The sequence below is a fragment of the Chiloscyllium punctatum genome, chromosome 37 (assembly GCF_047496795.1).
Source record: "Chiloscyllium punctatum isolate Juve2018m chromosome 37, sChiPun1.3, whole genome shotgun sequence".
NCBI lineage: Eukaryota > Metazoa > Chordata > Chondrichthyes > Orectolobiformes > Hemiscylliidae > Chiloscyllium > Chiloscyllium punctatum.
In genome coordinates, this window is record NC_092775.1 from 4,236,531 (window position 1) to 4,250,770 (window position 14,240).

General features: G+C 44.0%; 1 protein-coding gene across 9 annotated transcripts in view; it reads left to right on the forward strand.

The window, feature by feature from the left end:
* Window positions 1-14,240, forward strand: part of kcnq2b (potassium voltage-gated channel, KQT-like subfamily, member 2b) — a 176,007-nt gene that overhangs the window by 133,925 nt on the left and 27,842 nt on the right. For 5 of the 9 annotated variants that reach the window (XR_011954542.1, XR_011954540.1, XR_011954543.1 and 2 more), the window contains one exon: window positions 4,042-4,068. Coding sequence is in view for 6 of the 9 variants with exons in the window: in XM_072556144.1 (XP_072412245.1) it covers window positions 4,042-4,068 (27 nt within the window). In the remaining 3 variants the exon portion in view is untranslated. Of the gene's footprint in view, window positions 1-4,041; window positions 4,069-8,836; window positions 8,894-14,240 lie in introns of those variants that run through there. The other 4 variants (XM_072556143.1, XM_072556145.1, XM_072556146.1 and 1 more) reach the window with 1 other exon arrangement.

Consider the following 14,240-nt stretch of genomic DNA (forward strand, 5'->3'; position numbering starts at 1 on the left):
AAGAACTCTTGTTATTTTTGAAGAAGGAATCTGTCGGATATGATTCTGGGTCCAAATCAGATCAATGGAGCTGAGACCTGGAATGTCAGTGATAGAACATAGAACATAGAAAAGTACAGCACAGAACAGGCCCTTTCACCCACAATGTTGTGTCGAGGTTTAATTCTAATGTAAAATAAAATAACTTAACCTACACACCCCTCAATTCACTGCTCTCCATGTGCATGTCCAGCAGTCGCTTAAATGTCCCCAATGACTCTGCTTCCACCACCACCGCTGGCAATGCAATCCATGCATTCACAACTCTCTACATAAAGGACGTACCTCTACGTCCCCTCTATGCCTTTCCCCTAATATCTTAAAAGTATGTCTCTTCATGCCAGTCAATCCTGTCCTGGGAAAACTGTCTCTGGCTATTGACTCGATCTATTCCTCGCATTATCTTGTATACTTCGATCAGGTCTCCTCTCTTCTTCCTTCTCTCCAGAGAGAAAAGTCCGAGCTTATTCAACCTTTCTTCATACGGCAAGCCCTCCAGTCCAGGCAGCATCCTGGTAAACCTTCTTTGCACCCTCTCCAAAGCCTCTGTATCTTTCCTATAGTAGGGCGACCAGAACTGGACACAATATTCCAAGTGTGGTCTCACCAAGGACTTGTAGCGCTGTAGCAAAACCTCGCGGCTCTTAAACTCGATCCCCCTGTTAATGAAAGTCAAAACACCATACGCTTTCTTAACAACCCCATCTACTTGGGTGGTAACTTTGAGGGATCTATATACTTGAACAGCAAGATCCCTCTGTTCCTCCACACTGCCAAGAATCCTGTCTTTAATCCTATATTCAGCATTCGAGTTCGACCTTCCAGAATGCATCACTTCACATTTATCCAGGTTGAACTCTACTTGCCATTTCTCAGCCCAGCTATGCATCCTGTCTATGTCACACTGCAGTCTGCAATAGCCCTCAATGCTATCAACAGTATCTCCAACCTTTGTGTCTTCGGCAAATTTACTAACCCACCCCTCAACCTCCTCATCCAAGTCATTTCTGAAAACTTCAATGAGCAGAGGCTCAAGAACAGAGCCCTGTGGGCCACCACTCAGACCTCCAGGCAGAATACTTTCCAACTACAACCACTCTCTGCCTTCTGTCAGCCAGCCAATTCCAAATCCAGATAGCCAAATCTCCCTGCATCCCATACTTCCTGACTTTATGGATGAGCCTTATCAAATGCCTTGCTGAAGTCCATATACACCACATTCACTGCTTGACCTTTGTTGACCTGTCTTGTCACCTCCTCAAAGAACTCAATAAGATTTGTGAGGCATAACCTGCCCCCCACAAAGCCATGCTGACTGCCTTTAATCACACTATGCTTTGCCAAATAGACATAAATCCTATCCCTCAGAATTCTTTCCAAAACTTTGCTGACCACAGATGTAAGACAGACTGGTCTGTAATTGCTAGGGATTTCCCTATTGCCCTTCTTGAAAAGAGGAACAACATCTGCCTCCTTCCAATCCTCTGGTACGACTCCTGTAGAGAGTGAGGAGGCAAAGATCTTCACCAGCGGCTTAGCAACCCCCTTTCTCGCTTCCCGGAGCAACTTGGGATAAATCTGGTCTGGCCCTCGGGACTTATCAATCTTAATTTTTGCCAAAATTTCCAGCACATCATCTTTATCAATCCTGATCTGGTCAAGTCTCTGTCCCAGCTCCTCAAAGTTCTCATTCACAACAAGGTCCCTTTCCTTAGTGAAAACTGAAACAAAAAACTCATTTAGGGCTTCCCCTATCTGCTCAGACTCCATGCACAAGTTCCCTCCGCTATCCCTGATCGGCCCTACCTTCTCCATGATCATTCTCTTATTCCTCATGTATGAGTAATCTAATGGATCTCATAGAATAACAGAGTAATCTGGAGAGCCTGAACGATCTCCTCCAGTTCCTACATTCCTAACAGTGGGGCAGTGACAAAAGGCAAAATAATGTGAGAGAGAGAGACAATAAAACATGGAACTGCTGATGCTGGAGATCTGAAATAAACTAAAACAGAAAGTGTTGGAGAAACTCATCAGATCTGGCAGAATCTGTGCAGAGAATAACAGAGTTACTTTTGGAACAGAGTTTCAAGTTTTCTCTACCCTTTCAGGTCACTGGACTTGAAATGTTAACTCTGTTTCTCTCTCCACAGATGCTGTCAGACCTGCTGAGTTTCTCCAGCAATTTCTGTTCTTGTTTGTTTCAGATCTCTGTCTCCTGGAACCAAGTTCTTTGTTTGATTGTGTTTCTCTTTCACATTTTTTTTTTGCCTTTCTGCTTTCATTTGAAAGGTCTGAAAATTAAGAATAGCTTAGCTTATCAAACAACCTTTTAATGTAAGAACCATTCAATTGTTTACACGGAGTCCAGGGCAGTTGAACAGCTTGTGGGTGTGAACGATACAGGGAGAAACCTTTGGACTGCTGGAAGAGCGGCAGTCTCTCTCTTCCTGCAATAAAGAGACCTGAAAAAAACCCAGTAATTTTCTACAATCACTTGTTTTAACTAAACGAGTTGTAGTTATTGTATTAACCATCCTGTGCTCCCTGCAAGGAAGTGAGGGAACCTGGAGAGTAGCATTTGAAGAGCAGACAGTCTGAGCCAGCCAAAAGGATCATCTCAGTGAATTCGGTGGACGGGTGCTATTAAACTCTGCTTCCCAACTGCTTTTCCCTCCATCAATAAAACCAATGTTTTTCTTCTCTTTGTCTATGCCTGTATATATGTGTGTGTAGGAACTTTAAAGTATTGTCAAGTGTGAACTAATAGATCGAAATGGTGATAACTCTTAGCTGTTTACTGCTGATTAGAATCTATTTATTTGTTAGTTCTTGTTAAGCACAGGAACCTGGTCAGTGTTTTCTATTAACCGGATTCCAGATAAATTTGTGGACTTTGATTAAGCTATTAACTCTTGTGGAAACCCTGGGAGTAGAGAGATTTGTAACTCAGGTGCTTTCCCAAGTGGGTTATCACATTCAATTGTGTTTTATTGGAGGTAACTATTGCTGACCCTCAGGTGATAGTAAAGTTCCTCACCTTCGCTTGGTCCACATTTTAGCGTTAGCTCGATGTCTCCTTTCCTCAAAGTGAATGATTGCAATTATTAATGTCAGTCGTACTAAATTCCAGAGTTTTCTTAACTTTCTCCAGCAATTTTATTTTCTAAACTTGAAAATAAGTTGACTTTATTGAGGTATTCTCTTAAAGTGGGGAGGTAGCCTGTAACCAGAAGCAGCTCTTGGAGTGGTTCAGGGGAAGTATCCCAAATGCTCATCTGTTCGGAGGTTTGGTTTGTGATCAGAAAGTTGATAAAGCTGGGCAAGGAGCTTTGGTTAAAGGCAATGTGAAGGGGAAAGCCTAAGATGTAACATTTATTCTGCATTCAAAAGCTCATTATCTATCCTGTGTTTTACTGATGTTACAGAAAAAGCGATGCTAAAGGACAGCGAGGAGAAGCTTTACTCTGTATCTAACCCCAGTGCTGTCTCTATCCTTGGAGTGTATGAGGACGATGTAGAGAGAGCTTTACTCTTTAGCTCATCCATGCTGTCCCTGTCCTGGAAGTGTAGAGGGAGCTTTATTCTGTATCTAGCCCTGTGCTGTCCCTGACCTGGGAGTGTTAGTTGGGAATAGTGTAGAGTTGGCTTTACTCTTTGTTTAAAAGAGTAGAGAGAGCTTTACTTTGGATGTAATCCGATGCTGTCCATGTTCCAGGAGGGTTTGATGGGGACAGTGTCAAAATAGCTTAACTTTCGGTTTCAAAGCGTGGTGCGATTACTCTGTCTCTCGCTCATTTTGGGGGCGTTTGTAGCTGTGGTTGATATGGACCTTCTATCTAACCACTTGTACAAGTTTGATGGGAGATCTCAGTCACCTCTGACCTTGTCAGCACGTCTCCTTGGGTGACCTCAGCTAGCCTTGTGTTCCAGGCAGGTTGATGAACTTCCAGTGTATCTCCCAGTTAATCTGTTGTGTTTGTTCTGTTTTTATTTCCACAGGAAGGAGACTCTGGAGACCACACCCAGGTTTGCTCGATTTTAAAGCCCTGATTAAACGAGAAAAGCCAGAAGCTTGCTCCCCGCCCCCAGTAGATAAGACATAGTGAATCATTTGATGTTTGCAATGGGACGTCAGCCTCATTGTTTCATTGCTGTGTTTAATTAATTCTGTGGATTCCAAAGCTCCCCAAATACAAAGCATGGGCTGTTATTTTCAGGGTGTTTCCCCACTCCCCACAGGGTCCTATTGTTTACTCCAGGGTCATGAAATGACAGAGTTTGAGGGTTTAAGGGGGTTTGAACTTGGAGATACCAGCTGAGCAAGACCAGCCCAGGTCTTTGAGATAATAGAGACTTTGCTCTCTGCAGGGTGCTGTCTGCTCTTGATGACAGACCTCACTCAGCAGGTGCTTTCAGGATGAGAGAATCTGCAGGGACTGAGTGTGTAGTGGGTCAGGGTGAGTTTGGCAATCTGTCAGTGACACAGCATCAGTGCTTTAGATAGATTGCCAACTACTATTTGGATTTCCCTCTTGGATGGTGTCTGACCTCTAACTCTCCTGTCAGCTCTCCATCCTGTCTGAAATCGAATGATGGATCTGTTGAGATTTCTGATGTGAGTGGACAGGATTTGTGTACAGTTCTGGAGCAGAGGACCGCTCTGGATACTTCACAGTGGATTGATATGATAGTGTACAGTTTACTCATTTCGTTGGATAATGTCTTTCCTGTTTCGCTTAAGCAGAGGACTGAGCTTTGACAGTAAGTGGAATGTTTTATCCTCACCACGAGTGTACGTCCCAGTGGGATTTCGAAGATTCAGCAGCAACAATTTCCAGACTTTCTCAGTAAGGTCACTCTCGCCTCAAATGACCACCTCACTAAGGCTTTTCTTCAGTAAAGATTCTGGAACAGACATTCCTTCCTGGTTTGCTTCAGGCATTCTCAAAATCAGAAAATTAATTAAGTTAAAGAAACAACAGAAGTAAAAACTATTGAGTTAGTAATCTGTTGGTGTTAAAATATCAGCTGAAGTTATTGTGGAAGGATTTGGTGTGATTTGAGGCCCCCATAGTCTTATCAACATCTCCTTAATCCCAGTAGCTATCCCTGAGTAGTGACAATCATTATTGCTGCTCTCCTCACTTTCACCAATGGATCCTGCTGATCTCAGGTCTGTGGGTGTCTGTTCTTGGCCCTCCTCACTAAGGGTTCTGTCAGAATTGGAATCCACGTTGTCCTCTTGCTTCATGAAGACAAAACTAAATTGAAGCAAAGACAATTACAGTTTCCACAGAGTGAGCAGAACATGTCTGGTCATAAATTGGTGCAGTTTAGGAGGTTCCCATTAAAATGTTGTCTTCCCTCTTGTCAATTCTCACGATTAGAGATTTTATTTGCATCTGAATGAACCGATTGGATCTATGTATCACCTCAACCTCAGGTGGGGACCAGCCTTCCCACTAATCGTAAAATCAGACACTGAATGTTTACTTTCTTGTCTGGGTCCATCATCATGGCAGTGCCAAGGTTCACTCACATATCACTGGACCTAAAGTACCCTTTAGAGAAAGTAAGGTTGGTGATGACCATTGGCCAAACACATCTGGCAGTAATAACTTCTCATTTTTTGCATTGCAAAAGTGACTGAATATTGGAATGTCCCAAGGCTATGTGAAAGGTGCCATATAAATGCAAGCCTCTCCTTTTTCTCACTGTCTCTGATAAATTTCCAACCCATGCCCAAGAGATGAAAGGATGGTCTGTCCACGTTGCAGTGTCTTATTGGATAAGTGAGCCTCCAATTCCTCTCTATCATAGTTATGTTCAAAGCAGGAATGCTGAGCAAAGCAATCTTGTTCTCATTGAGAGGAAAAGATCCATTCTCCTCACTGCTTTGAAAGGAAGCTGTGCTGAAATGACAAAATGGTTTTGGAGTCTTTTCTAACTGTGCAGCTGTGGGCGCCCTGACGAATTCCTGGTTAAACACAACAATATATCAAAGTGTCAGATTGGATTAACTTCAGCCGCAAAAGACGTGCAACCAATTCCCAGTTGCATTGCAGCCTGGTGGCCCTGATATCTGCTTCGTGCCCAGCTGGTGTCACATATGCTTCGTGTGTCAGAGATCATACAGGATTCACCAGCTCTGTGTCTCAGTACAATTTCTCTCCTGTGTATTTATCGATCACTATTGCACCCCTGCTCAACATGTCTAATTCATAATCACTGCTACAGTTAGCAGCTTTGTCCAATTTCTCCTTCATGTGGTTAATATCAGGATAAGCTCTCACCCTGTCAGCCAACAGTCAAGCTGTTCTCTTCAATCGAACACTGGTTAAAACTACCCCTGACCTTCCTTTCTCTTGGAGAAGTGAAAATTGTGTGGGCTTTGTTTCTGATGAAGAACAGAAATGCACAAAACCACCATTAAAGCTGGGGATGTGCACTGAGGTCGAGCCCTGGTTGTTAGCTGCACATCTCTCTCAGGCAGCTCCAGGCTGAATTCAGGCTCCAGTGGCCTATTCAGCAGCTGAAGGGTGCGCAGGCAGAGAGGATTGGAGTGTCTGCCATGTAATGTGTCAGGAACCTCGGGTGGGCGGAGTGCAGCTAAGGGTCATGGAGGCCTCGTGAAACACAGCCAGAACCAAGCCAGGGCACCAGCTGGTGGAGGAGGAAGGTTCAGAAAGGGTTAACCTTGGGGGAATTCAGGAGGGGTGGGGAAGAGCAGATAATTTTCCAGCTAGGGATGTGAATCCAGGGTAGTATTTGGCCTTATGCCAAGGTCAAGGATAGCACTGGTTGCAGTGCACTCTTGAGCACAGAAGGTGAATGGTCAACTCTAGTCATTTCTGGGCACACCATAAGGTAGCAGGTGGGATAAGGTGCTGCTATCTTACCTTTGAAAACTGGGCAGGAACCTGCAAAACAATGTGTCATCGCCGATGTCTTCCAGTGCGGCGAGCTTGTGGCTGTAGGAATTGGTGGATTGAGCAGATGAATAGCCAGAGTAAGAGGGAATATAGTAAGGTCTAATTTGGTGCATGGATCCGAGTGCACAGAGCAGTAAGGTTGGTAATTGGTTCAGATCTGGAATATACTGATCCTGAGGCTTTCAAAAGAGAACTGGTTAATCATCTGATCAGAAAAGATTTGCAATGTAGATAGTGGGAATTGTTCCTGGCAGGATGGTGTGCTCTAACCCATTCTGTGATTCTGTCGTTCCTGGCGGACTTGGGCTTGGTGTATAAAAATGGGTAGATAAATGTGCAGGGAAGAGGATAATGCCACGTGAAAACAGGGAGCCAATTAGATTCCACCTAAGCTACATTGTTCGCTTCAAACAGTGGAAGCTTTACTCTGCAATGATCCAACTAGACTTTGTAAAAGTAGGAATGCCTGAAGCTGGCAATGAAATGAAATGTCCAACAATTCCAAATATGAACTCCCCTCTGCTCTACATACAGTTGATAACTCCAGAATATCATCCACAAGGTGGGTTTGAGGATTGACACTGCAGCCTGTGGCACAGGCAGCATTTTGCAGACCCGCTGTAGCCAGCCATCCACGAACTCTGTGAAGTGACCTGCTTTGTGAAACCTTTAACCCCCTACCTTGGCTCTAGCAGCCTCCCAATAACTGAGCTTCCTCTCCCTGATGGTGCAGTGAAGACAGAACATGGATGGGCAAGTCACTCCCAGTCTACACTGCGACTGCTGATGTGTCCTGGGGCAGTGGTGTGGGGGGTACAATAATCCTGAGTACTCCTTACACGGGGTGGGGGTGGAAACAAGTACTAAGATCCGGTGGTTCATGTTGGGAGTTCAGATCAGCAGGTCGTGAATGAGGGCAGGACCGGAAACTGCTTCTCAGCTAACAGGCAAACATCAATGATACATGACGTGTGACTGCTAGGTCAGATCCTATGGCACAATCCTGTCAATACATTCACAACAACAGCAGGGCACCCACAAACCCAAACCCATAGCTGATGTTTCAGAGCAGGTCCTTATAGGATACTATCGTCCATCAACTGGGCATTTTCACTCCTGTGGCTTTTCTGCTCAGGATGAGCTTGTACACCCAAATCACTGGGAGCAAAGATAATCTGCTGACCCTGAAATGGAAGGAGCTAAATGGGCCTTGCAACAACATCTTCAAGATCACAAAACAATGGTCACTGAAAGGTTTAAGAGATGGGGAGCTAGGTTCTCATTAGGGTGGGGGAATCACAGGAGGGGTTGGTGCAAAACGTGGAATTCAAAACGCAAACAGATCAGCTGTCATCTTGTTCGATGGCAGAACAGGGCCGAATGGCCTCCTCCTCTTCCTGTCTCACGTGGTGATAATGAGGGAATGCCTCAGTCACTAATTGCAGTTTGAGTTTGTTTGTTTATTTGTGACAACATCTGTTTGTGTTATAGCCTGACATCCACAAGTAAGCCTGATTCCCCTCTGGGTAACATTGGAAGAATAAGCATGTTGATCACCCGTTGAAAGATATCGCAAACACTCTTTCTGTGGTCGACAGGTCCTGGAGTGGGACTTAGTCCCAGAAGTCTCTGGCTCAGAGGCTGGGACTGTCACCACAGCAACCCTGAGACCTCCCTTTTATCATGGATTCCTGAATAAAATCTAATTTATGAGACAACATAGATCCTTTAAGGAGACATTCAAATGGAGGTTTTGCTCATTCCAGCTAAGTTGCTTTGTTTGGAGAATGCTAAGCTACTGATTCTGTGGCGGAATCACAGGGAATTATTGGTATTAATTCCCATTTTCCCCTTGTTTTCAGTAAACACAAATCACGTCGTGATTCCATGTGTGGAATGTGCTGCTCGGGAGATCCTAGGTATCCGTGTGAAACTTTCCCTTTAATAGATGATCCCTGGCACGGCCCGGCTGGTCCCCTCGCTTGCTCGCTGCCTCCTTGCTCGCCTCCTCCCTCGCACCCTTCCTCGTTCCCTTCTTCCCCCCTGTGTGTTTATCTGTCTTTCTTTACTCTCTCTCAGACCTGCTCATTTTGTGCCTGCTGCCAGTGATGAGAAAGATAAATCTGTCTCCCTCCTTTCCTTTATTTATCTTGTCTCTCCAGTCTAACGACTGTTAGCACTAACTTTTCCATTATTTGAGAATCATCGGAGCACTTAATGAAACGTATCTGTTGTCGAAACACAAATAAATAGAAACAGAAGCAAAATCCTGCAGGTGTTAGAAAGCTCGGAGCTAAAACCAAGAAATGTTGGCACAACGCAGAAAATCAGGCATCACCAATCGAGAAAGTTACTGTTGTGGAAACTGACATTTTAACTCTTCCTCTGCCCCCAGACACATCTGACTTGATGAGTATTTTATGAAATAAATAGTTTTTGAATTTTTTTCCAAAATTTAAATCTCATGGAATACAAGCAGAACTAGCCATTTGGATACAGAACTGGCTCAAAGGTAGAAGGCAGAGGGTGGTGGTGGAGGGTTGTTTTTCAGACTGAAGGCCTGTGACCAGTGGAGTGCCACAAGGATCAGTGCTGGGTCCACTACTTTTCATCATGGAAGTAGTTATGGGTATGAAAGATGCTGTCTGAGGATCTTCGGTGAATTTCTGCAGTGCATCTTGTAGGTAGTTCACGATTTACACCGGTTTAAAGAGAAGGTGACTTCTCTTGACATCACTAGCTCAGTTTAACTCCTGTCCCAGAATTTTGCTAGGAACTGCATTCTTCTTCCTTGCGTCTGTCATTAATACTGGCTTCCAGCTCATTAGGGCTTTGTGATCACACACTGGGGGTGATTATCGAAAGTAAAATAGATTGCTGCCCCCAGTGGCAGACTGCAGAAGTATGTTTTATTTTGTCAGGGGTGGTGTCTCAGTATTACACAGCCCCAATCAGAGGTGCGGTGAATGATCGGCTGAAGGCCATTCCAATAAGGGATAGAATTGTAAAACCGAAACAAGCAGTTCAGGCCATGGTGGTGTTTATCCATCACTAAAGTAGTGCAATGAATCCTGTTTCCCTGTGTCCCATGGCCAATATTTACCTTACCCATTGAACTAACTGATTCCTACCTGAGTATTGAGATTAGTCACTGACTGTTATTGCTGACACTTTGGTAGATGGTAAACCTGGTTCTTTATATCCAGCAATTTAGTCACTCTGCTTCTGTCACTAAAATCAGAGCTCTCTATTCCACCACCTCTCCAGTTTCCAAATAAAAATATTATCCAGTCCTCTGCCCTGACAGCAATTCCTGTTCTCTGTCTTTCCAGATGTCTCAAGTAGGATTCCATTTCTCCACCTCTGTGAACACAGTAACTGACTCAGGTCTGAAAAATATTGCCTGCACCTTCACTGTCACTGGGTCAGAATGCTGCAACTCTGTACCTGACCATACCCTGAGAGAAGCCTCACCCCATCACTGCTGGGAGTAAGAAAGGTGCCTCACTCCACCAGCCAGCACAGTGGCTCAGTGGTTAGCGCTGCCGCCTCACAGTGCCAGGGATCCGCATTCGATTCCAGCTTCAGGCGACTGTCTGTGTGGAGTTTGCACATTCTCCCCATGTCTGCGTGGGTTTCCTGCAGGTGCTCCGGTTTCCTCCCACAATCCAAAGATATGCAGGTTAGGTGAATGGGCCATGGGAATTTGCTGGTTGTGTTCAGGGGTGTGCAGGCTAGGTGCATGAATCAGGGGTATATGTAGGGTAATAGCATAGGGATGGGTTACTCTTCAGAGGGTCAGTCTGTTGAGCCCAATAGCTTGTTTCCACACTATAGGAATCTGTGAAAAGGCACTCGGGGTGGGTGTGGGGGGTGAAGACAGAGGGCACTAAACATCGGCCAATATTGCTGTCCTGAGACTGGATTACAGCAAGTTCACTGCCAAATGCTGCCGTTGTTCTGAGGAGGAATCCCTGGGTTTTGATACCAAAGGCTGTGGTTTCTGGGAGAACTCTTAATTCTCTTCCTATGAAATTCCTCACATCACTGAGTTAAAATAGTGGATGAGGTAACATCGCTGTTGGAGGGCTCAACAGTAATCTAAACTGTAACCTTACTTAATATTGTTGTTAGTTCACACAAACCCACGGCACAGAGTGAGGCTTTTTGTCCCGTGAAGCCACTTTGAAAGAGGTTAGCAATTAATTGCATCATGTTGTTCTTTCCTTTTGCCTTGACACGTTGTCTATCCCCTTTCTTTAGTTGCTCACGGGTTGGGGATGTTGTTATCAAAACTAGCATTTACTGCGCATCCCTAATTCTCCTTGTGAATGTGAGAGTGCAACACCTTTTTGAGCAGCTTGTTCCAATTCCTGTGGGGACCAATAGCCTCAAGCGTGAGACCAAAAGTGATCAACTTCGATGGATCACACAGGGTTGTGCGTTTAAAGACATTTACTGTAACAAACCAGCTTAGATAAACACAGGTTAAACACAATTTAGTACATAATGAATATACTGAACTGTAGCAATTGTTCTTCACTTGCTGAAGATTTACAGTTTTAAAGAAATCAATCCAACATCCATCATTGAATCATTGTGTTGAATGATTATCAAAAGGTTGCTTTCTCAGTTTTGAGTAGATTTCTGAAGTGACTATCAGGTATAAGGTTGATTCTGGTGGAAATTCTACAAGGATGAATCTTCTGGATTCCTCCAGTTGGAATTGTATGTAACCAGAGACCTTCTCCTCTCCCTCATTCTACCTGGTCATCTACAGCAGGTACATAATTTCCTCACTGCCGATCACCCTCTGCAGCCTTTCATCTCTCTCTCTCTCTCTCTCTCTCTCTCTCTCTCTCTCTCTCTCTGAGACTTCTGCCTGTGTCAGATTATTCGGAATCACTAAGTCTAGCCACACTTAGCCCAGTAAGCTCTTGCCTTTGTTTGCAAATGTGAACATTCCCACTGAATCTCACTCAATGCCTCTCTGTTTCCATAGTAATAATGTATACTATTCCTGTGGCTGGCTAGAATTCACAAACGTCCTGTTTACTTCCTGATATTATCTGGATTTAAAGGAACAATCCCTAAATATAATTAACTTATAACGCCCCCCATTGATGATACACTTCACTCCACTGTGCTGGTAAAGTGGGAGGATAACCAGGATATTGACTCTGAAACAGTAGAGGGTCAGTGATACGTCTCCAAGTCAGGATGGTGAGTGGCTTGCTGGGTCTGTTGAAGGATGTGTAGGTAATTTGAATGTGGGGGCTGATGTATTCCGATATAGTCAATGCCTGATGAAACAATCGCAAGTAAAAGATCAGCAAAAACTAGAGGATTCCAGAACCATGTCACCCCCTCCAGGTGTATTCTTGTGGAGACTAGTGGCATTTTGAATTTTAAAAGCAATTTCATAACCATTTAGCCAGTTAGAGAAGAGAGAGAGTGGCAAACCAGAGAGGAAGAGAGACATAAAACTGTGGAGGTCAGTTTTAAAATGCCACAAAGTTCTAATTGTTGGTTAACAATGAGCAGCAGACTAGGGAGTTCTACATTCTAATGTTACTGTTTAGATCGGAGGTCAGAGTGTGGTTAGTTCCCCAAATTTCAGATTTATAAGTAACAGCATTTGACTAACAAAAAAAAAGAATTGATCTCTGACAGACAAGCATCCGATGTTGGAAAAAAGCTGTATTTTCAAACAACAGACCATCCTGGCCACGGTATTCCCAATTCAGGAAGAACAGTCAATTCTCCACGCAGACCAGTGAGTCAGGCTTTATTTTTTTAAAACAAAAATGCTTCCTTCTCCATCTTGAATCTGATTTTTTTTGCATTCATTCGTGGAATGAGGACATCACAAGCTAGGCCAACATTTACTGCCCACTCCTAATTACCCAGAGGGCATTGAGTTAACTACATCGCTGTGGGTCTGGAGTCACATGTAGGCCAGACCAGGTAAGGATGGCAGTTTCCTCCCCTAAAGGGACATTAGTGAACCAGATGGGCTTTTACAAGAATTGTATATAAGAAGTGTATATATTAAGACAAGATGCTAGAAATCTGAAACAAACACAGAGCATGCTGGAGAATCTCAGAAGTCTGGCAGAATCTGTGGAGAGAGAAACAGAGCTAATGTTTTGAATCTGGTACAATTTGTCGTCAGAACTGAAAGAGGTTGGGAAGTTTTATTGTATAGTTTTGGCTGAGATGGAGGAGGGGCTAAATTGAACAGCTGGGGATGTCAAGGCTTGTTGCTAAAGACTAAGGGGTTGTGAATGCTAGTGAGCTGGATTGGAGTGATAATGGTGGCCTTGCACAACCCCTTGGTCTTGAACAGTCGACCTCAACACCATCTGTTCCCTTTACCCTCTCCTCCATTTCTGTCAAAACTATAAAAAGCCCATTTTCAAACATCTTCCAGTTCTGAAATTAAATCATGTCGGAAACTCTGTTTTCTCAATTGACAGTGGTTTCATGGTTAGCTTTAGATTAGCTTTAATTCCAGATTTATTGAATTCCAAATTCACTATTTGCCATGGTGGGATTCAAACCCATACCTTGGAACATTTTTGTGATGTTCCTGAATTATTAGCACAGTGGCGTTACCACCGTCCACCCCCCCATGGTTTGTGCAAGGCCACCAGATGACCCTTGCTGAGGCAGTGCTGTGTTTGAACCTTGTCCGTCCTTCTGTACTTTCAAGCACATCACTCTCACTAACTCACCAGCAAGAACATTCTAAGCTACCCAACTCCCTCACCCTACCAGTATAGACTTTGCCCAGATTCAGGAAGTGGAAGCTGACCTCTCCGTGTTGAAGATCTCTTTGGCTCTTCACATTATCAGGAGGTCGGTTTGCAATGAATCAAGTGCGGAAAGTGATTGAGGAGGCCCAGATTCCTAAGGGATCAAATTCTAAGAAAAAAAAGAGTTGCTTCAAAATGCTGAATTTCCTTTTACTGAAAATTTCTGTGCCAAATGAATGGTTTCATATTATTTCCATAATGTATAAAGTGGTAGTCAGTTCCTGTAATTGGATGTCCAGTTTGAGGGTAGTTTCTAGTGAGGATAGTGGATAGTATCTCTGGGGCAGGAGATCCACTCTGGGACTTGATGACCAAGGAAGGTGTGAAGCAGCCAAATAAATAGGTAAACTTACTAGCACGGGCAGTAGGTGCGATAGAATTAGGATTAAGACTCCACATGAAGTTTCTTGCAAAGTTACCTCATTCCATGGTGGGGAGGACACAGTCC